We start from the raw sequence: 26,930 nt of genomic DNA on the forward strand, positions 1-26,930 counted from the left end.
CCAAAAATAGCAGAGTGCTCCTGTCATGCAGAAGGTCTTTGACTATAATTTGTGCAGTAGATTCCCAAAAATAGCAATGTGCTCCTGTCATCAAGAAGATCTTTGACTATCGTTTTTGCAGAAGATCTCCAAAAATAGCAGGGTGATCCTGTCATCTAGTAGGTCTTTGACTTGTGTTTTGTAGATTCCCAAAAATACTAGAGTTCTCCTGTCACTTAGAAGGTATTTGACTAGCATTTTTACAGTAGATTCCCAAAAATAGCAGTGTGCTCCTGTCATCAAGAAGATCTTTGAGTATTGTTTTTGCAGTAGAGCTCCAAAAATAGCAGGGTAATCCTGTCATCTAGAAGGTCTTTGGCTAGCATGTTTGCAGTAGATTCCCAAAAATAGCAGAGTGTTCCTGTCATCTAGAAAGTCTTTGACTAGCATTTGTGCAGTAGATCCCCAAAAATAGCAGTGTGCTCCTGTCATCAAGAAGATCTTTGACTATCGTTTTTGCAGTAGAGCTCCAAAAATAGCAGGGTGATCCTGTCATCTAGTACAATGGTCCCCAACCACCGGGCCGCGGCCCGGTACCGGTCCGTGGATCGATTGGTACAGGGCCGCACAAGAAAAAATAAAAATAAATAAATATATATATATATATATATTTTTTTTTAAATTAAATCAACATAAAAAACACGAGATACACTTACAATTAGTGCACCAACCCAAAAAACCTCCCTCCCCATTTACACTCATTCACACAAAAGGGTTGTTTCTTTCTGTTATTAATATTCTGGTTCCTACATTATATATCAATATAGATCCATACAGTCTGCAGGGATACAGTCCGTAAGCACACATGATTGTATTTTTTTATGACAAAAAAAAAAATCAAAAAAAATCCATGACTGCTGTCTGAACAACCGACCGGTCTGTCATCAAATAGCGAAACGCATCAGAATTCTTCGCCAAAATAGATGGTTGCAAAATAAATAAATACGCAGAAAACAGGCGAAAATTTTGGGAACTCACATCAATTTCCGTCACTTACCTGGCCACCTTGCTTCTTCTTCGTTGTTATTTTTGGCGGACGGCACCATGCACATATAAAAGTCGCTCTGACGACTTAAATTGACACAGCAGCACCACCTGTCGTTGTAGAGTGCGAACTACGGGTGCTCCGAGTGTAAGTTATTTGCGCAAAATAGTTTTTTATACTTTCGTATCGTTTATTTGATTTATTTTTGTTTAACTTGCGAATCATTGGGCGTGAGTAAAAACATGTATGTGTTTTTCACTCCATAATATATGGGTGACTTTAAATTGTTACATTATACTGTAGCGTCCAGGAGAAGTGCACACAAAGTCTGACGCTCTTTTTTAACTTTTATTGAGCAACCTCTCTTTCCCTTTTTCCTTTCTTGTATTGTAACTGGATCTGTGTACTGTTTTTTATTTTTTATTTTAAGAATTTTCTTTTTCTTTTCCTTTCTTTTATTGTAACTGGATTTGCGTATGTTCTCTAACTGGATTTGTGTACTGTTATTTTTATTTTATTTTTAATTTTGAGAATTTTCTTTTTCTTTTCCTTTTTCCTTTCTTTTATTGTAACTGGATCTGCGTATGTTCTCTAACTGGATTTGTGTACTGTTATTTAATTTTATTATTTTGAGAATTTTCTTTTTCTTTTTCCTTTCTTTTATTTGTAATTGGATTTGTGTATGTTTTGTAACTGGGTCTGTGTATTATTATTTTATTTTTAACTTTTTGAAAAGGACCCCAGGAAGACTAGCCTGGCGTTTTGTGCTCCACAACAAACAATAAACCTTACAGGCTTGGTACGTTCATGACAATTGGAACTCTGAAAATCACCCACTCAGGAACACAACATCAACCCCAGCAGGTCGTTACAAAATACTTCCAGAGTGTTCCTTGCAGTTATGCCTCACTCCTTTCTCCCTTAATATTAAAAGAAAACACTCTTTGACCCGCCTTTTTCTGTTTTTTTTTTTAACATAAAAAAGACAGGAAGTAAAGTACAAATAATGTTTAGGGTTTACCGTCACACAAATGCGACGCTTTCCAATTATTTTAACAAAATAAATTACATGTAATTATAACAGCTTACTTACCACGAGGTTTTAACAGAAATAGTCACACTGGTGCATGGTTTATTATTAAATACAAGATACGGCACAAGAGTTTGTATTCGTAGTTCATGTGCGTGCTTTTATTTTGTAGGCACGATTGTAAATTCCGGTGTACTTCTCGAGAAATTTGTGCCGCGGTCTCACTCACAAACAAACGGTTGCTTGGTTGCTAGACGACCCGATATAAACCACCCAGTAATCTCCTCGCTCGGAGGAAAACATGTTGACGTAGCTTTTGGAGACATGTCGCCGACAACCTCGACGAGCGGAACCTCCGTGGAGAACGTGAAGAACTGAGCAGCCAATGCTAATGCTAATGCTAATGCCGCGTTCCATTTAAATTAAAGGCAAGTCGGCAATGCTACTGTTTTGCTAGTCTTCCAACGAATTAAATGGACACCAGGACTAATAAAAAACGCAAAATAAGGTATGGTTGTATTTACTAAAGCATCATTTTTGACAGCATTCTGAAGCCGGACTCAAAAAACACTGTGACGTCATACAGACGTGACGTCATGTTTGCGCTGACGTATCGTCCTTAAATGTCTCTGAATAAGTTATGGCTCTCTTCTTGTTTGACTTTTGGTTAAACTTGACTCCCCCAGGGGTGTATGGGTTAGGCCTCCTGTCGGGGAGGGTGGGCAGGGTGTGAGCCCCCTGTCACCAGTGGATACTGATGCTTCACTGTCATGGTTGTGTGTCCCTGCCAGCCTCCTCATGTCTCCTCTCCACGCCGGCACCACGAGCTGACATGTCCGCCTAACACGCTCACCCGTCGGCCGCCAACATGTCAGTTGGGGTCAGCGATGTCCCCACGGATGAAGACTGCGAGGTGCTGGTGAGTCCCTTCAACGCCACATTGGACTCACAATGTCCGAAAAACTCATGTGTTTGTTGTCTTTGTCCACATGCGACTCAGCCTGAGGACAGCTCCTTATACTCCAGTGATTTTGTGAAAAAGGTATGTAAACATAACCATCTTTCTTAGAGATCTACAATATGTTTTTTAAGGGCCTATACCAGGGGTCGGCAACCCAACATATATTGAAAGAGTCATATTGGACCAAAACTACAAAACACAAATCTGTCTGGAGCCGCAAAAAGTTAAAAGCCTAATGTAAGAGTTATGAGTTATATATGTATGCGTGTGTATACAGTATATATACATATATACATATAGTATAAACACACACATATATATATATATATATATATATATATATATATATATATATATACACTACCGTTCAAAAGTTTGGGGTCACCCAAACAGTTTTGTGGAATATCCTTCATTTCTAAGAACAAGAATAGACTGTCGAGTTTCAGATGAAAGTTGTATTTTTCTGGCCATTTTGAGCGTTTAATTGACCCCACAAATGTGACGCTCCAGAAACTCAATCTGCTCAAAGGAAGGTCAGTTTTGTAGCTTCTGTAACGAGCTAAACTGTTTTCAGATGTGTGAACATGATTGCACAAGGGTTTTCTAATCATCAATTAGCCTTCTGAGCCAATGAGCAAACACATTGTACCATTAGAACACTGGAGTGATAGTTGCTGGAAATGGGCCTCTACACACCTATGTAGATATTGCACCAAAAACCAGACATTTGCAGTAGAATAGTCATTTACCACATTAGCAATGTATAGAGTGTATTTCTTTAAAGTTAAGACTAGTTTAAAGTTATCTTCATTGAAAAGTACAGTGCTTTTCCTTCAAAAATAAGGACATTTCAATGTGACCCCAAACTTTTGAATGGTAGTGTATATATATATATATATATAAAATATATATGTACAAACCCCGTTTCCATGAGTTGGGAAATTGTGTTAGATGTAAATATAAACAGAATACAATGATTTGCAAATCATTTTCAACCCATATTCAGTTGAATATGCTACAAAGACAACATATTTGATGTTCAAACTGATAAACATTTTTTTTTTTTTTTTTGCAAATAATCATTATCTTTAGAATTTGATGCCAGCAACACATGACAAAGAAGTTGGGAAAGGTGGCAATAAATACTGATAAAGTTGAGGAATGCTCATCAAACACTTATTTGAACAGGCTAATTGGGAACAGGTGGGTGCCATGATTGGGTATAAAAGTAGATTCCATGAAATGCTCAGTCATTCACAAACAAGGATGGGGCGAGGGTCACCACTTTGTTAACAAATGCGTGAGAAAATTGTTAAACAGTTTAAGAAAAACCTTTCTCAACCAGCTATTGCAAGGAATTTAGGGATTTCACCATCTACGGTCCGTAATATCATCAAAGGGTTCAGAGAATCTGGAGAAATCACTGCTCGTAAGCAGCTAAGCCCGTGACTTTCGATCCCTCAGGCTGTACTGCATCAACAAGCGACATCAGTGTGTAAAGGATATGACCACATGGGCTCAGGAACACTTCAGAAACCCGCTGTCAGTAACTACAGTTGGTCGCTACATCTGTAAGTGCAAGTTAAAACTCTCCTATGCAAGGCGAAAACCGTTTATCAACAACACCCAGAAACGCCGTCGGCTTCGCTAGGCCTGAGCTCATCTAAGATGGACTGATACAAAGTGGAAAAGTGTTCTGTGGTCTGACGAGTCCACATTTCAAATTGTTTTTGGAAACTGGACGTCGTGTCCTCCGGACCAAAGAGGAAAAGAACCATCCGGATTGTTATAGGCGTAAAGTTGAAAAGCCAGCATCTGTGATGTTATGGGGGTGTATTAGTTCCCAAGACATGGGTAACTTACACATCTGTGAAGGCGCCATTAATGCTGAAAGGTACATACAGGTTTTGGAGCAACATATGTTGCCATCCAAGCAACGTTACCATGCTTATGCTTATGCTTATTTCAGCAAGACAATGCCAAGCCACGTGTTACATCAACGTGGCTTCATAGTAAAAGAGTGCGCGGGTACTAGACTGGCCTGCCTGTAGTCCAGACCTGTCTCTCATTGAAAATGTGTGGCGCATTATGAAGCCTAAAATACCACAACGGAGACCCCCGGACTGTTGAACAACTTAAGCTGTACATCAAGCAAGAAAGGGAAAGAATTCCACCTGAGAAGCTTAAAAAATGTGTCTCCTCAGTTCCTAAACGTTTACTGGGTGTTGTTCAAAGGAAAGGCCATGTAACACAGTGGTGAACATGCCCTTTCCCAACTACTTTGGCATGTGTTGCAGCCATGAAATTCTAAGTTTATTATTATTTGCAAAAAAAAAATAAAGTTGATGAGTTTGAACATCAAATATGTTGTCTTTGTAGTGCATTCAATTGAATATGGGTTGAAAAGGATTTGCAAATCATCGTATTCCGTTTATATTTACATCTAACACAATTTCCCAACTCATATGGAAACGGGGTTTGTAATAGATTTATTACAATCTTTGGCAAGCTAGGTAATAATGTTTCCTGTGGTCTGGAACAACACGGCACACAAACAACTATCTGAAATGCAGCCAATATTACAGACAGATATTGTGTCATGAGACATGCAAAACTAAATGATATACAAAGAGGATAGAAATAAAGGAAATTAAATGAGCTCAAATATACCTACAAACGAGGCATAATGATGCCATATGTACATACAGCTAGCCTAAATAGCATGTTAGCATCGATTAGCTTGCAGACATGCACTAACCAAATATGCTTGATTAGCACTCCAGCAAGTCAATAACATTAACAAAGCTGACCTTTTGTGCATTCATGCACAGTATAAAACTTTTGGTGGACAAAATGAGTTAAAGAAGGAGTGGAAGATTTTACATGTAAACAAACTTTTTCGGTTAGTTTAGTACAAAAAAAAATCAGGAGATTTTACAAACACATTTATTACGTGTGTCTAAGAGGAGCATTAACATTTGCATTTCAAAATATGGGGAATCTCCTGGGAAAATTGGTAACATGGGATTTCTCTACATCACTAACATTTTAGAGCAGTTCATGGATTTAATACACTGTAAGGTTTCCTCGTGAGGAACCCTAAAATATTGCAGACATTTATATAAAATAAATGCTGGGCTCCTTCACGTAGTTTAGAGTTGAGAGATTTTTTCCAGCTGGCTGACATCGTTTCTTCCTGGATGTTACCAAAAGTATGATAATGTGTGAGCTGATGGCTGCTCTTATGTATTAAGTCTCATATTCAGAATCAGAATAATCTTTCTATGGCCAACACACAGGGAAATTGACTTGGTAGACGGTGCTCTCTTTGTCAATGCAAAAAACAAGGACAAGAGAGCACAGTATCTTGGCGGCCATCCGCGGCGTCAATATATTTACACAAAGTTTGGATTTTTGGCAGAAATGTCCTTTTTGTCATCTTCCTGTCCATCCATCTCTGTCCGTCCATCCGTCCATCTTCTACCGCTCTGTTGTGGTATTTGATTGAATCACGGAACAAGAAGCTCTGCATGCTCCTTTAATGAGCCCAAACTGCGAGAAACAAAACAACCGGTAAGACGCCGAAAACGGGATTTTCCGGCCAAAAAATTGAAGTTTTGAAAGTTAAGCAGAAGATGTACTTTGTACAAGCGACCAACATTGCAGAAGGAAGAGAGGGTGAGGAAAAAAAGCAACTCTTTACATGCAGCGCAAATAGGCTGGTGAGCAGGGGTTTTAACTTATCTGCTTCACTAATTACTTTTCATACATTAAATACTGGTATCGTATGTAATATACAATTTTTTCTGTTTCCAAATGGTGCTTGTAACTAAACGGCTGATCAAACAAAACAAGACATCGTCATGGACCCACTAGCTGCGGAAGCTACCTCTCCAGTCAGCTAAACAAACTCAACAACTCCACGGTGACGTTTTGGTGAATTAATGAAACTAAAACGATACAAAAAGAATGCCATTGTAAGTTATTAATACTAAGACAGACACTTGTGTTAGCATATTCGTTAATACTAACAACACTAGCTTGATTACATTACGATAGCGCGTACAAATATGCATGAAAACACTCCTACAGACATCACACATGGGCCGGTTTAGTAAGTAAGAATTTTTGGAGTTAGGATAGGATAGAATAGGACTTTATTGTCATTGCACAAGTACAACAAAACTATGTTTTCAGCACAAACCCGTTCAAGATTAGACAAACAAACAGTGTACAGGGTTACATAACAGGAACGCTGATGGGCCGCCACGAGGCGCCCCCGTAAAAGATAAGAAAAAGGTGAAACGCTGGGGAAGAAGATGAGTAATAAAATACAATCTAGACTGGGCTCCTAAGGGGGCCTAGTCTGTAGTGGGGAAAAAACTCCATGCCATGCACACATAAACATGTTACATTTAATCACGACAACTTGCAACAGAGGGGGGGGGAGTTGGGGCCCTGGAGGGCGACTGCTGCTATGAAGCGCTGCCAGCCGTCCATCACCCCGAGGGGAATCAAGCGGTGGTGAAGGCGTGGGGTGGTGGAGGGGGTGTATGCCCATTGTCTTGGGTGTGTCGATGTAATGTTCATAGGCTGGGGCCGTTCTGCATGCAAGCAAAAGTTCGACTCCAGGTGTCGTTGAGGAGGGAGGGAGGTCAAAAGCGTCCATCATTGAGGTGTCCTCGGGGGTGTTTTCAGAACAGCCTGTTCCTGTTGTTCACAGCGTCAAGGCCATTCGTTGCGAGTTGTATTGTAAAACTTACAAACGTTGCTCGGAGTGATTAATGGTGAATCTTTTGGGCAGAAAAGCTATGGACGGTTGTACTTTCGGTTCAAGGGACAAAACGAACTACATTTTCAACCAGCAGCACCCGAAGTGAGCAAACTGGTCCAAAAGATAGTGCCATAGCACAAACAATAAAACACCTTTTCAGTGTCTTTGTCAGGGTTATATGACAACTGTTTGTTGATTACAAAACATTATGGCCGTTAGGGAAGAAAAATCCATAAAAGTAGCCGCAGGGTTCACTGTGTTGGGAAAATGTAGCGTGCCTTATTGTCCGGAAAATACAATATATTGTATCTGGTGATGTAGTTATGTTGTAGTTGTAAAAAAAATAAGAAAGATAGCAATAAAAAGAGACCGATATACGTCAAATTGACAAATATCGTCACCAATAATCGGTTGATCTCTCGTCCTTATGTCCATCCGTATCTGTCGCGTTATTTAATTGAATAAGGACACATGAAAATCTGCGCGCTCCTTTCAGGAGCCCTCGCTCTGAGTTTTGCGGATGGAGGCTTGTCGATCCCTGCAGTATCGAAAACGGGACCAGTAAGATGCCAGAAAAGGACAAAAACTGGATTTCCTGGCAAAAATGGGAACTTTTTACATGTGAGCAAAGGAGACCTACAGCAGGCGACTAGCACTGCAAGGAGAAAAAGTGGTGCGTGGCTTCAGTGAATGCAGGCCGCAGAAAATTTCTCACAAATGCCCTGTCAGATATCAACATACATATTTGAGAAGGAATGGGAGTAATTTTCGGTTTTTAAATGAATTAAATAAATAAAACATTGGAAGTTGAAGTTTGGGGAAATGTTTATAAAACAAACGTAGACACAATAATTAAACTTCAAAAAAGGGTCATTAGAATAATACATAAAGCGTCCTACTATGAACATACCAATCCATTATTTATAAGTTGTAATGTGTTAAAATTTTCAGATATTGTGTTTTTAAAAACAATGGAAATTATGTTTCGAGTAAAGAACAACAGCCTTCCAGCTTGTATTCTTAGGTTATTTCAATTAAGAGGAGAAAACTATAATTTAGGGGGGATATTGATTTTTGAAATATGTAAAGCAAGAACGAATATAAAATATAGATGTATTTCAGTTTTAGGAGTTAAATGGTGGAACAAGCTCAGTGATGAGCTGAAGACATGTACTTCTTTGTTAAGGTTTAAGAAAACATTGAAAGGTGAAATAATTGAAATTTATAAATTATAGCAACGATTACTTTCATCCCATTGATTTTTTTTTAATTTTCTTATTAACGTTGATGTTCCAGGTAATCTTATTTTCAGTGAAGGTATAGGATAGGCAAATATAAGCCTTGGCTTCAGCCTATTTCTTTTTCGGTCATGCTTTTTCTTTTCTTTTCTTTTTGTGTTTAAATGTGTATGATTGTTATATATGTATCATTTGTACTCTTAAACTGGTCACACAAAATGGTTAATGGTTGATGCTTGATTATATGACCGAAATAAACTTATTTCATTCATTCATTCATTCATTCATTCATTGGGCTCCAGCAAAAAGGGGACTTTTCTCATGCAGGACTGATGTTTGAGCAGTGATTATTTATCTACTTCACTAATTATTTGTATTTTAAAATACTGGTATCATATGTGTGTATATATTGTATCTGCTGATGGAGTTATGTTGTACTTGGGGGGGGGGGAAAGGCTTATACAAATATATGTCAAAATTCAAAATATCGCTACCGATAATCAGTCGACCTCAAATCTCTCTTAGAAAATGTATCACGTCACACCCTTGTTGTTTTCCCTCAGACACCAAAAAGGAGATCAGGAAAGCCTCCACCTTCCTTCAGTGAGTCTTTTCCTACTGAGACGACTTAGCGAGACTTTGGCCCACCCATTCCCTGCCTCGTTCTCCTTTCAGGGTCCCCGTACCTCACCAGCCTTCACGCCAACCCCAAGAGAACGGCATCGGCGGCGGTTGCCGCCTGGAGGCTCCCGAGGCCGTCTCCCTGCGACACTCCCAGGGAGACGGGCTCGGCTCGCCTGACGTCCCACAGCAACCACCGCGGTAGGAGCAACAACGCAGGCGTAGACTCTCAAGAGACCGTTTTAAGTATGTGTGATTAAGACTGTTGCACACAACAATGACGACTCGGGGGAGAAACGCAATAACACTGACATCTAAATGTGTCGTGTAGATCAGCGATCGGAGTGGGACTTGACGCCGGATTTTCCCAGACATACCTTGCCCACCAGGAAATACTTTCACTCTGCTTCCAACGGTAAGTCGAGAAGCGGGGCCCGGCTGTGAGACGACAAACCTCCATTTTCATTTGTCCCCGCTGGCTTGTAGGCGTCAGTGCCCGCAGAGACAAGGAGGACATGCACGACGAACTGACTCTCCTCAAAAAGGTACGTGTCTGGACAGGATGTGCTTGTTAGCACCTTTCCTTTGTGCCACAGCCTGTTGCTAGGCAGAATGTGGGGTGTTAATCAAAGGGAGACAAGAGAAAAGGTTCTAGAATTTAATCCAGTCTAATAATTACAACTCTCCCTTTTCTTGCAAATTTTGATCCAAAATTGGAGGAGGTCGTTAACTTCAAGCTAGAAGGATGTTTTGGGAGCTTTATTAGAGTTTCTAGTAGCAAGCCATCAGTCTTCCTGTTCTGTATTGGAGCTTAGTTTGGGATCTGTTTTTTTTTTGGTCTCAAATAGAGATTGCTGATAATATAGGCCGATAAATGCTTTAAAATGTAATATCGAAAATGATCGGTATCGGTTTCAAAAAGTAAAATGTATGACTTTTTAAAACGCCGCTGTACGCAGTGGTACACGGACGTAGAGAGAAGTACAGAGCGCCAATAAACCTTAAAGGCACTGCCTTTGCGTGCCGGCCCAATCACATATTATCTACGGCTTTTCACACACACAAGTGAATGCAATGCATACTTGATCAACAGCCATACAGGTCACACTGAGGGTAGCCGTATAAACAACTTTAACACTGTTACAAATATGCGCCACACTGTGAACCCACACCAAACAAGAATGACAAACACATTTCGGGAGAACATCCGCACCGTAACACAACATAAACACAACAGAACAAATACCCAGAACCCCTTGCAGCACTAACTCTTCCGGGACGCTACAATATACCCCCCCCCCCCTCAACTCCGCCCACATCAACCTCATGCTCTCTCAGGGAGAGCATGTCCCAAATTGCCAAGCTGCTGTTTTGAGGCATGTTAAAAAAAATAATGCACTTTGTGACTTCAATAATAAATTTGGCAGTGCCATGTTGACATTTTTTTTCCATAACTTGAGTTGATTTATTTTGGAAAACCTTGTTACATTGTTTAATGCATCCAGCGGGGCATCACAACAAAATTAGGCATAATAATGTGTTAATTGCACAACTGTATATATCGGTATCGGTTGATATTGGCAATTAAGAGTTGGACAATATCGGACTATCGGATATCGGCAAAAAAGCCATTATCGGACATCTCTATTAATTTTTTTTACAAAATGCGTTTGTTAAAGCGTTCAATCATTTTTTTTTCTTCGGAAGAACCGGAAGTTGCGCAGTAAGGTTGGTTGCATGAACAAAGGCATGTGTTCTTTAATAACCAAGCAATGTAGGAAGTGATCGCTGATTAGTGGGAGTGACATGCTAACAATCAGGTAACAGTATAAACATTTAAGTCTGGTTGCACCAGCTTGTCTGGCGGTTGATTCTTTGCATGAAATAAGAGAATAAAATAAAAGAGGGCGCCTAATTTCCAAAGTATTTTACACAGTATATCCCGCCTTCTTACGGCTTCTCATACGTAATGACAACACATGCACGCGCATTACCTTTAGATGTTAATTAATAATAGCATTTTGGATAGCTAGCGTTAGCTGTCATTGAATTCTATATTCTATCAAATTGCTTCTCTTTGACTTTTTTTGTATGTGTAATACAAAAAGTACATCAGAAGGTTGCCTACAGCCACAGCGTTAATGCCAGTGTTATTTGGGTGTTTGCTTTTGCTTACTGCAGTAGACCCAGCGGTTGAATAGAGACGTTAATTGGAGCTCTTCCATGTGTTTGTGTGTGTCATTTGTCATCAATGGCTGCTGCTGTCTTGTGCAGAGTCTCCATGAGCAGAAGTCTGACAACCAGAAAATGAAAGCCAAAATTCGCCGCCTGGAGGAAGACAACACCAAAAGAGAGAGGCAGCTGGAAGAGCTCCTGGATCCCACCAAAGTAGGATTGTTCAACTATCAAATATATCTTTTTTTCAAATGTCATTTTTTTCAAAGCGGATCTTGAACGCATCTTTTTGATAGAAGTCAGAATACACTCGCAGCTTGGTGGATCGCAAACACGAAGGAAGTGTGGTTAGTCACTTTTATTTTGAAGGCGCATTGTAAACACATCAAGCTAAGATACGTTTTGTCTGCAAAGGTTCTGAACGGGTTGAAGCAGAGAGTCCTGAAACTGGAGCAGCAGTGTCGAGAGAAGGAGAACACCATTGGGTAAAATGTTACATCATCAGTCACTATAAGGCAAACCTATAATTATTATATATTCATTATCTGCAGTAAACTGCAGAACGAGCTGAGGGCTACCAACTTGGAGGAGATGAGGATGACTTTGAAGAACTACTATGAAGAGGTGAGACAACTCTGCAATGTCAGCGCTTTCGGGACAGAAGTCTTGGGACAGACGTCTGCATCGCTGAATCAATGATCAATTCTTCATCTTTGCAAGACATTTCATGGAAGGACTTATTCTGCTCTTGGTGCACAAAGCAAGCGCTTAAAGACTATTCTCTTTTTGTGGAAGAACAATCCATGACTTCTGGCCTCACAAGAGAATAACTGTTTCCAAGATTCCACATCTAATAGTTTTTTTCAATTTCTGTAGCTCATATAAATGTCATTTTCATGTTTTGTGAATGTGCAGCTTCACTTGTCTGCCATGTTTTCATGTGTGTTGTGTCTTTCAGATCCAAAGACTGAGGATACTTCTTGACGCTTCAGAGAAAAGGTGAGTTTAAACTAGTTCTTACAATGTTCCTTTCAGTGCCTGTTTATCAAATTTTTTGAATGAAGCACCATGTGAAATATTTGCAATAATGTGGAAATTAATTCATTCATTCATTTTCCGCATCAAAATAGCACTTTTCGTTTTTTTTAAATGAAATATCAATATAAATACGATCTAAACCAGGGGTGTCAAACTCATTTTAGATCGGGGGCCACATGGAGAAAAATCTACTCCCAAGTTGGCCGGACTGGTAAAATCACGGCACGATAACTTAAAAATAAAGACAACTTCAGATTGTTTTCTTTGTTTAAAAATAGAACAAGCACATTCTGATAATGTACAAATCATAATGTTTTTTTTTTACTTACGTGTTGCAGTTAATAGTATTCTATCTTTGTCGTTATTTATACTTTCTGAATAAATTATGTGGTAATGTTCATCAAACTCATTGGTGTTAATTTTCAATTTATCAAGATAAAAAATGTATATCAAAATTAAATTACAGGATGTTATTTATGTAGTTTGCTCATTTTCCTCGACTGGTGCACTAACATCATGTGGTCTATCTTTTTTACATATGTAGCATATTCTACAAAGATACAAAGAATTGCTATTGTGACATGAAATTGCATTATTGGATAATATTAAAGTTTAAAAGATATGCATATGCATGCACTACATGTATTTTTTTCTGTCAAAATGGAAAGAATACATCCTTTAACCTCTTAAGGCCCAAGCCGTTTGTTTCCGTGCTTTTTTTAAATTTCTCTTTGCTATTTGGGCTTATTGGACCCTAATTAGAATAAAAACTAAAAATCATCTTTTGATATGATGTACTTATTAGTCCATAAGTACACAAATGTGTACTTCACGTGTAGTGACATGTTAATTTTTCCAAATTCCATTGTATGTTATACTCTTCTGACACCACCAGATAGCAGTATAAGTGTCCATATGTCGGCATAAGACACCAATTCAGTAGTGTACACAATTTTGGAAATAAGAGCTAAAAGGTGCTGTCTACGCATGTGGCCACTAAGGCCTTTATTAAGAAAAGATGAAGTACTCTAATAACGAATATTATTTCAAAGGTTTCGCGGGCCACATTAAAAGATGTGGCTGACCAGATCTGGCCCCCAAGGCCTTGGGTTTGACACCTGCGTTCTAAAGTATTTATTAGAAGCCAGCGGCAAGGTATATACACTACCGTTCAAAAGTTTGGGGTCACATTGAAATGTCCTTATTTTCAATGAAGATAACTTTAATCTAGTCTTAACTTTAAATAAATACACTCTATACATTGCTAATGTGGTAGATGACTATTCTAGCTGCAAATGTCTGGTTTTTGGTGCAATATCTACATAGGTGTATAAAGGCCCATTTCCGGCAACTACCACTCCGGTGTTCTAATGGTACAATGTGTTTGCTCATTGGCTCAGAAGGATAATTGATGATTAGAAAACCCTTGTGCAATCATGTTCACACATCTGAAAACAGTTTAGCTCATTACAGAAGCTACAAAACTGACCTTCCTTTGAGCAGATTGAGTTTCTGGAGCATCATTATGGGGTCAATTAAACGCTCAAAATGGCCAGAAAAAGAGAACTTTCATCTGAAACTCGACAGTCTATTCTTGTTCTTAGAAATGAAGGCTATTCCACAAAACTGTTTGGGTGACCCCAAACTTTTGAACGGTAGTGTACTTGACGTGATGGATTGTAAACAGAGGTCACAACATCGGAAGTGTATTACCTAAGGGGGCAGGATAGAGTTATCAAATGGGAAACATTTTCTGAGTTCTTTGCTTGCATGTTATATAGCTTTACAGTTTATTTTCAATGATAATAATGTTAGTAATTTATCTACTAAAAAAAACTAAACAATCTGTGGTACATTACATGGGACATGTAAGTGTCAAAAAGACAGCCAAAAGAGGTTGGTAGATGAGAATAAATCTTAAGGTAAAATAGTGTAAAAATGCACCCAATTGCAGAAATTGTGGTCTTGATTTGAAAATGTTTCTTTCACATTTTCCTCTTTTTTCACAAAGGGTGCTCACATCCTTGTAAGTTAATGACTGGACAGGTTTTTGATAATGCTTCTAGTTTTCCTCACTACAAAGATGAATTACCGGTACGCTGAATATTAGGAAATGACTTAGGGTCCAGTAGGTTGATGTCGCCGCCTGTCTGTCCTCAGCGGTCTAGCAGACAGTAAAGTCTTCCGGAGGCAGCAGAAGGCTCTGAGTTCCACAGTTCTCCGTCTATCTGAGAACCTCAAGCAGATTCAGCTGGAGAACGCCGCGCTCAGACAGGAGCTCGACACAGAGAGCCCCTCTGTTGGACTCAAAGGTCTTCTTTACTCTCACCAACAGTCGCGGACACAAACACACACAAATCAACATGTGTAGACGGTGTGTGTGTGTCTCCTAGGTTACAAAGAGTGGAGCAAATACCGCCTCTTGAGAAGACTGCTGGAATTGGAGAAAGTGAGTGGAAACTGCACTGACACATTTGAAGGTCTCATACTGCAGTGTGTGTGTTCGGAAAGGACTATCAATCAATCAAAGTTCATTTATATAGGCCTTAATCACAAGTGCCTCAAAGGGCTTCACAAACCACAACAACACCCCATGATCTGAACCCACATCCGGGCAAGGGAAAAACTCAAAAAGCCCGAGATGGGAAGGTAACTACAAATATAACTGATATTGACGTCCGAGACAGGCGTCAGAGCTGATTAACTCTCGGGTGGCACCAGCTATAGGGCATGTTTTGAAGTGAACATACGTTATAAAGACAGCTGGACTCAACGCAGTGTGTTAATACCATACCACACCAAGTTTATTTATAAAGCCTTTTAAAAACAACCACAGTTGAAAAACGAATAGTTGTACACCACAAACAAGTACAACTATAGAAAAGCGAAGGCATAAGACAGACTAAAGCATATTTCATTGATTAAACAGAAAATATTAAAAGCAACAGGTGTTACAGTTAATGGGGCCTGACTTAGTAAAAAGCTGGTTTGCAGCAGGTTCCTCAAAAAGAAAACCCAAAAGAAAAAACACTAGGCAATAAGAGACATGCTTAAATCACATCCACACAGACTTCAGACCAGCTCTATCAGTGCTCTCAAGAGAAGCTGTCCAACAGAAACCGTCTGCGTTCTTTTTTTTAATTTATGAAAAAGTATGTGTTGTCCTAATTTGGGAAGGAATACTGCGCCACACCTTAGTGAACGTATGAACAAATTACTTCTTTCCCATACATGTTTTTAAAAGCCGGGACAAGGAGAACTTCCTGGGAGCGCAATCTTGTGATCCAGGAGTGTCCAGTGCTTAGAGCACTTTGAGCTTGACTGAGTTATTTTTTATCTGAAACATTGATAGCATTATAATTTATGCAATTTGGGAAAGTAAGAGCGTCTGCCTGAGACAGTACAGTACAGTGATGTACCCAACCAAGAAGTCTTTTATCAATCTTCTAGGCTCTGTTATAAAGCTCTATAACATCATTAGTGGTAAGTGCCCAAATGGGGATACAGTATGATATCGTTGACAAGATTATGGTATGTAAATAGGTTGCAGATACGGACAGTGACAGGTATGGTACGATTTTGTTATAAACATAGTTTTTGCTGTGCTCTTTTTAGGGGAGACATGAATCCAAAAGCACAACAACATAGGTATTCTTGTAGAAAATGATGAATTGGCCAGAACTAATTAATTAGATACAGCCCTTTGAGACACTTGTGATTTAGGGCTATATAAATAAACATTGATTGATTGATTGAGATACAGATAAAAGCTTCCTGGCTGAGTAAAAGTATGTGCATTCAGTTTTATGTTGATTGTACGGTGACAGTCTGGAGTTATTTGGATTTAGATCAGAGGAGAAGATGACTGTCATCTGCATACAATAAACAATTTGAACACTTACAGACCAGAGGGAAGAAGAACAAGTAGGGGACTAGGAATACTGCCTTGTGGCACACCCTTTTTGGATTCATGAGGTGGTGGTTTAGCGTGTCCAACTCTTGACAATCTGCAATCTATTGCCGAGATAGGATGAGATTAGTTGAATTACAGATGACGAAACATGAAATGAGCTCAGCTTGTTTAGCAGAGTCTGATGGTTTACTGTGTCAAAAGCTTTCCTAAGCGCTATGAACACCGCTCCTGTAACATGACCTTTGTTTAATGCTGATCTCATGTGTTCTGTGAAGAATAATATCGCAAATTGGGTAGATCGTTTGGAATGGAAGCCATGTTGACAGTTATTTAGCAGCTCATTGTTTTCAAGATGTTTAATTAGTTAATTATAAAGAAGTTTCTGCAATATTTTGGATAAAACTGGAAGAATTGCAACCGACCTGTAGTTTTAGATATAAAGTAAAGTACAGATGATTGTCACACACACACTAGGTGTGGCGAAATTATTCTCTGCATTTGACCCATCACCCTTGATCACCCCCTGGGAGGTGAGGGGAGCAGTGAGCAGCAGCGGTGGCCGTGCCCGGGAATCATCTTTGGTGATTTAACCCCCAATTGCAACCCTTGATGCTGAGTGCAAAGCAGGGATGTAATGGGTCCCATCTTTATAGTCTTTGGTATGACTCGGCCGGGGTTTGAACTCACAACCTACCGATCTCAGGGCGGACACTCTAACCACTAGGTCACGGCTTTAAATATTGGAATGATTTGAGCAGCTTTCCAAAAAGGAGAGAACACTGAGATTATTGCAGAGATTGAACAGATGACAAAAAAGCATGCAACTAACAGCATGAGTCTTTACAAAGGTCATGTTTAGATTATTGATATCATAACAATGTGACTTACTTATATCAATAAGTAATTACTCGCACTTGCAGTGATTACTTATTGCAGGTTTGAGATGTTAGATGACAGTAGTGTATTAGTTTATGGTGTGTTTTTGTTGCAGCCTAAAAAGTGCAATGAAAACTCCCAACTAAGAAGCACGTTACAATCACACAGCTGGTATGTAATTAGTGTAATACTTGCAGGATAAACACTTTTTTGGACTCAATAAAATACAAGACTGGCACATTTAACTTAATGGCAAAGACTACTTCCTGGCCACAGCAACACACAAAGGACAAACTGAAAATAATGCATACTTGCAGAGTAATTTTTTAGTTTTGTTGGTTTTATCTGCCAACATTGTCATGTTCAAACACTGATGACATCTATTAAACAGACAAGAAGCAAAGAATCATGCAGAGACAGAGTTACATTTTGCTCAATTGAGGAGAGACGTGTTTTGGGCCGTACTCTAGTTACAGATCCAAATTACGCTCTATAAAGTCCAGCCCACGTGCTTCCTCTATTTGGGAGGTCCCTGGTTACATCACTGAAACTGTCACTGAGGGAAGGGGGTAATCTCGACAGCTCCAGTTAGACACAATATATGACTATTAATGAAATGCAAATGTGTTGTTGATACTCGTGATATCGCCTTGTCTCTGCTCTGTCTGCGTCACGGTACTCGATGATCGGTCTTGGCAGTCAGCAGGCCGATTCTGGAAACAAACACTGATACGAGACTGGCTTGCAATCTTTTGGATTGCCAGCTTTGCACAGACAAAGACAAATATAACTCCAGCACAATTGATAATAACTATAGCAAAGGCTCTTAAGCATGAGAGATGTGTGATAATATATACATAATTATTCTGACACTTTCAAAGTGTTGGTCTAGCTTCATAGCCTTAGGCACTACCGCCATCTAGTGTCTTGGAATTACAACGGCATACCACATACCATATTCTAAAACACTTGTAAAAGATAAGTGTAAGAAAACAAGATATAACACTTGGATAGCACAGTTATTACTATCAGCTCACTGTTAAATGTTAAATAAAAATGAGATTTTACTATTAAACAAACTAATGTTTATTAACATTAAAATTGGTTCTATACTAGGAATTGGTCCCCGTATCGGTTAATATGTAATAAGGGAATTTAATTTACACAAATGTTTTCATCATCATGTACGGTTTCTCCTTATAGAAGCTGGAAGAGAGCACCAGAAGGGCAAAACACTTGGACCAGGCGTCTCAGACCACACTCCCTGGTATTCTGCACCAGGCCTCTCAGACCATTCCCACCGGTATTCTAAACCACGGGTCTCAGACCACGCCCAAAGGGATCCTTGACTTGGCCGTTCAGACCACACACACGGAGACCATCGATACGGAGACGATGACGGAGGTGGACGAGGTCGCCGATCTAAGAGAGCGTGTGGAGCAACTGGAGGCAGAGAGGGCACAACTTCAGGAGTGGCTGTCAACTGGAGAGTGAGTGAAAATATGAGCAGAAGGTTTACTGTCAAACATGTCCACTTTTGTATGCCATTGTGGAAAAAAAACGAATAAACTGTCTTTCCAGAGAGGAAGTACGGCAACTGAGGAAAGCAAGAGAAGAAGAGTCGGAACGAGTGAAAGCTGAAAAACAGCAGTACATGTATGTTGCATCCATTTAGCACTCCAATACAAGAGCTGTAAACATTGTTTATTAGTATTGTACATTAGGGATGTACAATTTTTTTTACACCGATGCACATCATTTCCTGCTTCTCAATATCTACATCACTAACCGATAACTTAATTATGTGTCATTCTTTAAATTTAGATTTTACTCAAAGTTGTCCAAACCTTTTTTTGCGGCTGGCTCTGGGACATCTACTTTAGCAGCAGGTGTCTCCGTAGGATTTTAACACATCGCCGTAGTGAGACTAGTGTTTCTGGTGGCTGATAAGCTTTGATGTGTTGAAGCATGATGTTTTTTTTCCCGCCATGGTCATTGAATGTTGGTAGAACAACGCTGTAGAAGTCCCACATGATCTCTCCTAATTGGAGCCTTGTGTTGTAGCTATATTTGGTAACACTTTAGTATGGGGAACATATTCACCATTATTTAGTTGCTTATTAACATGCAAATTAGTAACTCATTGGCTCTTAATTAGTCATTATTAAGTACTTATTAATACCTTATTCTGCAAGGCCTTATTATACAACTAACCCTCTAACCCAGACCTGGGCAAACTAAGGCCCGGGGGCCACATGCGGCCCGTCAAGCCTTTCAATCTGGCCTGCCGGACATCTCCAAATAATTTGTTTTGATTTTTAAGATGGAATCTGTGGCTGCCATTATGATGTGCAGTGATATTTTCAAATGACCGTAAGTCTTGAACTATACAAAGTATTTAAATGGTTGGAATCTGCGCTTTTGCATGATATACTAGTTACTATGGTAATCTAATTAGTTACTATGGTAATCTAAGTCATAGCAGCTCAGATGAGGCACCAAGCAGTGTGGGTGGGGAGCATTTCCACAGAGTGTTTCCAGAGCGGCCAGCCTGAAATGCAGGTGTCAGGGACAGACGTGGAAGGAGATTTTTTACAACACAGTTCTTAAGCTTAGTGATATATGAGATTTTAGGTGTTTTTTTGTTCTTTATACCCTTTGCGTTCATATTTCGCTGTTTGTTGCATTTTTGTTACATTTCGCTTGATTGTAAAATATGTCGATCAAGGTGGGGTGTGAAGTTCATATGTTGTCAATATTCAGTGTTTTATTGTTCATAGTTAATATTGTAAATCCCACATTCTTTGTTTTCATGTACATTCTGGGTGTCTCATTCAGTAAAAAAATGTGAAATTCCATTCCGTTTTTTAAGGTGGTCTGTCATAACGTTTTTAGCATTCAATCAGACATTATTGTGAGGTTTTGTATTAGTGTTCCCAAAAATTTGATATACCGGCCCCCAGACACATTTTTTTTCTCTAAATTTGGGCCCCGATTCAAAATAATTGCCCATGCCTGCTTTAACCCTAACCCTAACCCTAACCAAATGACTAAATTAAGTCTTTGTTACTTATAATATGTTCCCCTAGTGTCCAAATAACTAAATTAAGTCTTTGTTACTTAGAATATGTTCCCCATACTCAAGTGTTACCCTACTTTTTTAATCAGAATCAACTGTATTGGCCAGGTAGGTTTAACACACAATACATTTGACTTGGCAGACTGTGCTCTTTTTGTACAATGTAAACGATAAATATTAATAAATACCTAAGATATAAACAAGTACTTATTTTCAAGGCTAATGAAGTAATAGTGCTGTGGTAAATAGAGCAAAAAGATGATGAAATCGACATGAGTTAGCACATTCACAGTGACAGATAAGCACCAGGGTTATCCACTGCAACACTGTCACTGTTTAGCGTTCATCAGAGCCTTAGCTTGTTCTAGGACGGGTTGTTTTGACGTACAGTGATTACGCCAGAACACATCAGATTTTCCTCATACCTGTCTGATAATTATCTGTCCAGTATTTATCGTGCACCCCCTATTATAGATGATGCCCACAATGTAAATCCCCCAGACATTTTCCAGTTGCAGATGCAATTCGGTTCAAAACCCCCAAAATGTAAGAGAACAAAGTGCTGAATGCGTGTTATTGTCTGCACTTTGCAGCGATGAAGTTGAACAGCTAAGGACGGAAAAAGAGGAACTGGAGCAAAGGCTGGAACACTGGAAAGTGGAGCAGACAAGCGAACGGGACATCGACAGACGACAGCACGAGTATGTGGAGTATCTCTCCTCGCCCGTTGCTTCAGGACTTTGTTAGCTGTGTCATCCGTGTTGAGCCGTTTCACGTTTGTGTTTTCCAGAGAGGAACGACAACAGCTGAGGACGGAACGAGAACACCTGGAGAAAGAGTGTGAACGATTGGAACAGGAAGTGAAAGCGGAGCGACAGCAACACGAGTAAGAGTCGCGGAGTTGGTTTGCTAAGCAAACATTACTCGATGTAGTTGTAGCCAGTGATGAGATGAGACGTGTTGATCTGGTTTACAGCACATTCGTTATTATTGGCCATAATGCGGACATCATATGGCCCTACACTTACCATCTCAACTACGTACACACTCTAAAATTATTAGTAACACAAGTAAAAAAACATAATCTAAGGAAATATTGTCTCTAAACTGTCAAGGGAATTTTGAAATTTTTTTTAAAGCCATTCCATCCGTAATACATACTGTACATACTAATACACACATGCATACAAAGTGTTGTGTGTTGATGTTTTTTTTTAGAGAGGAACTGAGGCAGCTGAGGGTCCAGGCTCCGGAGAACAAACGGGAACCATGTGACGCGGGTCAGGCCGCTGCGTCTCGCAAGGAGGATGACGACGAAGAGGAGATCGAAGAGGAAGAAGAGGAGTATGATTGTCTGAGGAAGTACAGGAATGAGGTATGTACAACTGTATAGCTTTTGTATTTAAATACTTTAAATTAGACATTTCCGATAATATTGGACTGCCGATATTATCGGCAGATAAATGCTTTAAAATGTAATATAAGAAATTATCGGTATCGGTTTCAAAAAGTAAAATTTACGACTTTTTAAAACGCCGCTGTGTACACGGACGTAGGGAGAAGTACAGAGCGCCAATAAACCTTAAAGGCACTGCCTTTGCGTGCCGGCCCAGTCACATTATATCTACGGCTTTTCACACACAAGTGAATGCAAAGCATACTTGATCAACAGCCATACAGGTCGCACTGAGGGTGCCGTATAAACAACTTTAACACTGTTACAAATATGAGCCACACTGTGAACCCACACCAAACAAAGAATGACAAACACATTTCGGGAGAACATCCGCACCGTAACACAACATAAACACAACAGAACATATACCCAGAACCCCTTGCAGCACTAACTTTTCCGGGACGCTACAATATACATCCCTCGTCCCCTCTAACCCCGCCCACCTCAACCTCCTCATGCTCTCTCAGGGAGAGCATGTCCCAAATTCCAAGCTGCTGTTTTGAGGTATGTTAATAAAAAATAAAAAAAGCACTTTGTGACTTCAATAATAAATATGGCAGTGCCATGTTGGCATTTATTTCCATCACTTGAGTTGATTTATTTTGGAAAACCTTGTTACATTGTTTAATGCATCCAGTGGGGCATCACAACAAAATTAGGCATAATAATGTGTTAATTCCACGACTGTATATATCGATATCGGTTGATATCGGAATCGGTAATTAAGAGTTGGACAATATCGGAAGCCATTATCGGACATCTCTACTTTAAATGCTCTATTTAATGCCTCTTTGCAATTAACCCCCAAGTCGGTTCTAGTCGATGGGCATGTGAACAAAGCAACTAATCGCTGGGTCGCCTGTCAGAAACATCAACTGGTGGTCATCTCTATCTAGCTCTGTATGCGCTTTAAAATGTTGCTATTCAACATTGATTGTTTTGCTGCCGTGTTGTAGTGTATACTTGATAAAAGAGTTTGGCCGAAAACTATCACGATATAAGTGTTTTATATCAGTTGAAATCGATAATTATTTAAATTTTTTATGACCTAAAGAAAATAAGAACCCTGGGTCTCATGTAACAAGCTTAAAATTCTTTATATGTCTGATGGGCACAGTCAGAGGACCAAAAGTTGGCACTTTTAACGTAAACTGTTACCCAGCATCCCCTCTGTGTGTCGCTAAAGCATCCACAGCCTGTAGAAATGTACGTTCATAGCTGACGTCAACGTCAGCCTTGATACATCTCATCTTTGCTGTGAAAAAGGGCGTACGGCAGGTTTTTGTGCGTACGCAAGCTTGTTACATGAGGCCCCCTGTGAAAAATATATTACATGTAACAAATGTAACCTTCCTCTGATTTTTACCCCTCAGCTATCAAGGCAAAAAGGAAAGGAAATGTCAACACAAGCATGGAAAACATTCAATGTGAACAAAATTGTAAAATCACATTGAACACTTAACAATGACCTCTTCAATATATATAAAAAAAAAAGCTCAATAAATTATAAAAAAATTATGCGAAGTGTGAAAATGTAAACTGAGAGAAACCTGAGAACTATTTTCTGCAGGTTTAGTGCTAGTAAGTTACAGCTGTGCTCTAAACGGTAAGCACCACAAAGGTGGTCAGGAATTGCGGTCTCGAGCACCTTGCATTATTTACAGACCACATGGGGCTTCCGCTTTCTTCCGACGAACAGGAAAAACAAAAAGATTGAGCGCATTGTCTGTTGATATTGATTACGTGTCCATTGTGATATATATTGTCATTTTATCACCCATCCCTAAATGAACATATGGTCAAAGAGCCTAGTTCTCCTTTCCGCTTTCTCATGTGCTCCAAATCATTACTCAAGTGATAAAATGTAGGACATTTCTGACGTGTCCTGTTGTGTTTCAGGCAGGGGACTCAACTAATCCAAGTGACGGACAATTGCTGGACGAGGTTTCCTTGACGACCATACAATCAGCTTTCAGGGCGCATCTTGCTCGCAGCCAACATATCACAGAGAGGTGAGTCGTGTGCACACTCTGTACTCTTAAAAACATAAAATGCGTGGACCATAAAGCTGTGTTTGTGTCAAAGCTCAGGGTCCTTTGACTCATCCGCATCCAAAAACATCTTGCCGTCGCTGGCGTCGAAAGGAGCGCCATCACAAGGTGTGTGTTGAAGTTGAAGTTTCCTGAGTCATTACAACACATCAGAACGCACAAATCGTGTTGAACACTTTATTTTGTCTGTCAACAAGGAGCTGCTTCCAGTAAACATCAAGCACAGGATGAAGACCTGTGGCCCGTCTCCAGGACTCAAACATCGGTGAAGACGACCCCTGAAGGTCTGAGGGAGAGCTTGCCCCCATTTTTCTACCTATAAAGAATTGCACACTTTGACGTCAAACTTGGAATACTTTTAAAAACAATTTTCATAGGAATTAATTAGAGATGTCCGATATTATCGGCCGATAAATGCTTTAAAATGTAATATCGGAAATTATCGGTATCGGTTTCAAAAAGTATAATTTATGACTTTTTAAAACGCCGCTGTACTGAGTGGTACACGGACGTAGGGAGAAGTACAGAGCGCCAATAAACCTTAAAGGCACTGCCTTTGCGTGCCGGCCCAGTCACATAATATCTATGGCTTTTCACACACACAAGTGAATGCAAGGCATACTTGGTCAACGGCCATACAGGTCACACTGAGGGTGACCGTATAAACAACTTTAACACTGTTACAAATATGCGCCACACTGTGAACCCACACCAAACAAGAATGACAAACACATTTTGGGAGAACATAAACACAACAGAACAAATACCCAGAACCCCTTGCAGCACTAACTCTTCCGGGACGCTACAATATACACCCCCCGCTACCCCTGAAGAAACCCCGCCCCCCCCAACTCCGCCCACCTCAACCTCCTCATGCTCTCTCAGGGAGAGCATGTCCCAAATTCCAAGCTGCTGTTTTGAGGCATGTTAAAAAAAAATAATGCACTTTGTGACTTCAATAATAAATATGGCAGTGCCATGTTGGCATTTTTTTTCCATAACTTGAGTTGATTAATTTTGGAAAACCTTGTTACATTGTTTAATGCATCCAGCGGGGCATCACAACAAAATTAGGCCTAATAATGTGTTAATTCCACGACTGTATATATCGGTATCGGTTGATATCGGAATCGGTAATTAAGAGTGGGACAATATTGGCAAAAAATCCATTATCGGACATCTCTAGAATTGATCTGTTCCGTGGTAGAACTGTCACCATCACTATCATTTTAAATGCTGTACATTTGATACTTTGAAGTAATTAGTACAGGAATTTTTGTTTGAAGCGGTTAATTGGTTTTAGGCCTGATCGTAGTAAGAGAATTTCTGCAAAATAGGAATTACTAATCATAAATCAAATAATGTCATAGCTCGAGCATGAAAAAGCTTCTTAATAAGTTTTTTTAGGATGAGAACTCTCCACACATAAAATAACACCCTCATACAGTGGAACCTCAGTTTACGAACTTAAATCAGTTTGTATAGTGAATCAGGGTTCGTACGGGTGCTTAAAAACCTTGAAAATGCTTGATTTTAACGTTGTGTTTTCAAAGTTTGAAAAATGCTTGAATTGTGGGTGAAGTGCTTGTAAAATCTCTATAAATAATTATCACTTTCCTTTTTGGGAATTTTTATTTTGTAGAGTTTGGGTTCCACTTTTAAATTAAGTTAAAGTTAAAGTACCAATGATTGTCACACACACACTAGGTGTGGTGAAATTTGTCCTCTGCATTTGACCCATCCCCTTGTTCCACCCCCTGGGAGGTGAGGGGAGCAGTGAGCAGCAGCGGCGGCCGCGCTCAGGAATAATTTTTGGTGATTTAACCCCCAATTCCAACCCTTGATGCTGAGTGCAAAGCAGGGAGGTAATGGGTCCCATTTTTATAGTCTTTGGTATGACTCGGCCGGGGTTTGAACTCGCAACCTACCCATCTCAGGGCGGACACTCTAACCACAAGGCCACTGAGTAGGTTTTAAGCCTGGTTTGTCTCCCGCAGCACAACAACCACAATCAGCGTGCGCCGCCGAGCCGGACGCTGGAGACGACGCCCCTTTGCACGATTCGGACGACTCGGACGACATCATCATCGCCGAGTCCTACCCTCGGAGGAACAGAGAGACCAGGGTCGCGTGACCAATGCCGGGAACAAGAACTTCAGTCCGTCGTGGACAAAACAAAGGCCGGATTATTCCAGGATGTTACTCGCCCGCTGCTGTCTCTTGTTCCAACTTTGAAGGACTTCCTGTCACGTGAGAACCTGAATTTGCACGTCGGATTCGTTATTTCTCTGGCGTGTTTTTTTTTTGCCAAAGTGCCTACAAGCTGGATATCCAAGTAACTACTACTACTGCTCTAGCAATACATGTACTGAGTGAGCCACACTGACACAATGATGGAGTCACGGTTTTAGTCTTTTTTTGTCAACATAACAAGTCTTAATTACAATAGTCACTTTTCTATTAATGAAATACATTCCTCTAGTGAAAAGCCGCCGTAAAAATCTGACTTGTTTGCACATGAGTTAGTTTTTTTAATGAAATGATGGCAATTTGATGCTCCAGGTATGCTTTTATAGTCATTTCCACCACATAACAGAAAAACTATTTTAATACATTTCAATGTCTTTTTATCAAGAAAAATTGGCCACAATTCCTTTTTTTTTTTTTTTTAAACAATAAAATTATCTTGGCTGA

At 39.7% G+C, this 26,930-nt stretch overlaps 1 protein-coding gene across 3 annotated transcripts; it reads left to right on the forward strand.

Moving 5' to 3' along the window:
• Positions 1 to 2,214: 2,214 nt before the first annotated feature.
• On the forward strand, positions 2,215 to 26,930 carry iqce (IQ motif containing E). 3 transcript variants are annotated; one of them, XM_062026061.1, is made up of 23 exons: positions 2,215 to 2,562; positions 2,846 to 2,973; positions 3,055 to 3,096; positions 9,591 to 9,630; positions 9,703 to 9,894; positions 9,980 to 10,063; positions 10,135 to 10,193; positions 11,923 to 12,036; positions 12,120 to 12,170; positions 12,238 to 12,308; positions 12,375 to 12,447; positions 12,782 to 12,822; positions 15,022 to 15,173; positions 15,255 to 15,310; positions 18,854 to 19,140; positions 19,232 to 19,306; positions 21,323 to 21,430; positions 21,520 to 21,615; positions 21,948 to 22,104; positions 24,085 to 24,197; positions 24,271 to 24,344; positions 24,434 to 24,520; positions 26,243 to 26,930. In XM_062026061.1, the coding sequence occupies exons 2-23, from the start codon at positions 2,923 to 2,925 to the stop codon at positions 26,368 to 26,370; spliced, it is 2,151 nt and encodes a 716-aa protein (XP_061882045.1). In that variant the 5' UTR covers positions 2,215 to 2,562; positions 2,846 to 2,922; the 3' UTR covers positions 26,371 to 26,930. The 3 variants fall into 3 exon arrangements, 2 of the variants coding, with proteins under 2 accessions (XP_061882045.1, XP_061882044.1); XM_062026060.1 differs by having other exon boundaries at positions 2,216 to 2,562; positions 26,234 to 26,930; XR_009821766.1 differs by lacking the exon at positions 26,243 to 26,930 and having other exon boundaries at positions 24,276 to 24,344.

Source organism: Entelurus aequoreus, linkage group LG18, assembly GCF_033978785.1.
Source record: "Entelurus aequoreus isolate RoL-2023_Sb linkage group LG18, RoL_Eaeq_v1.1, whole genome shotgun sequence".
Lineage (NCBI taxonomy): Eukaryota > Metazoa > Chordata > Actinopteri > Syngnathiformes > Syngnathidae > Entelurus > Entelurus aequoreus.

Bases quoted from the DNA above. Each gene is read 5' to 3' on its own strand.
- iqce (XM_062026060.1), top strand. From the start codon at position 2,923: ATGTCAGTTGGGGTCAGCGATGTCCCCACGGATGAAGACTGCGAGGTG. The intron at 2,974-3,054 runs GTGAGTCCCTTC...CATGCGACTCAG, and splicing joins ATGAAGACTGCGAGGTGCTG to CCTGAGGACAGCTCCTTATA. The intron at 19,141-19,231 runs GTGAGTGAAAAT...CTGTCTTTCCAG, and splicing joins GAGTGGCTGTCAACTGGAGA to AGAGGAAGTACGGCAACTGA.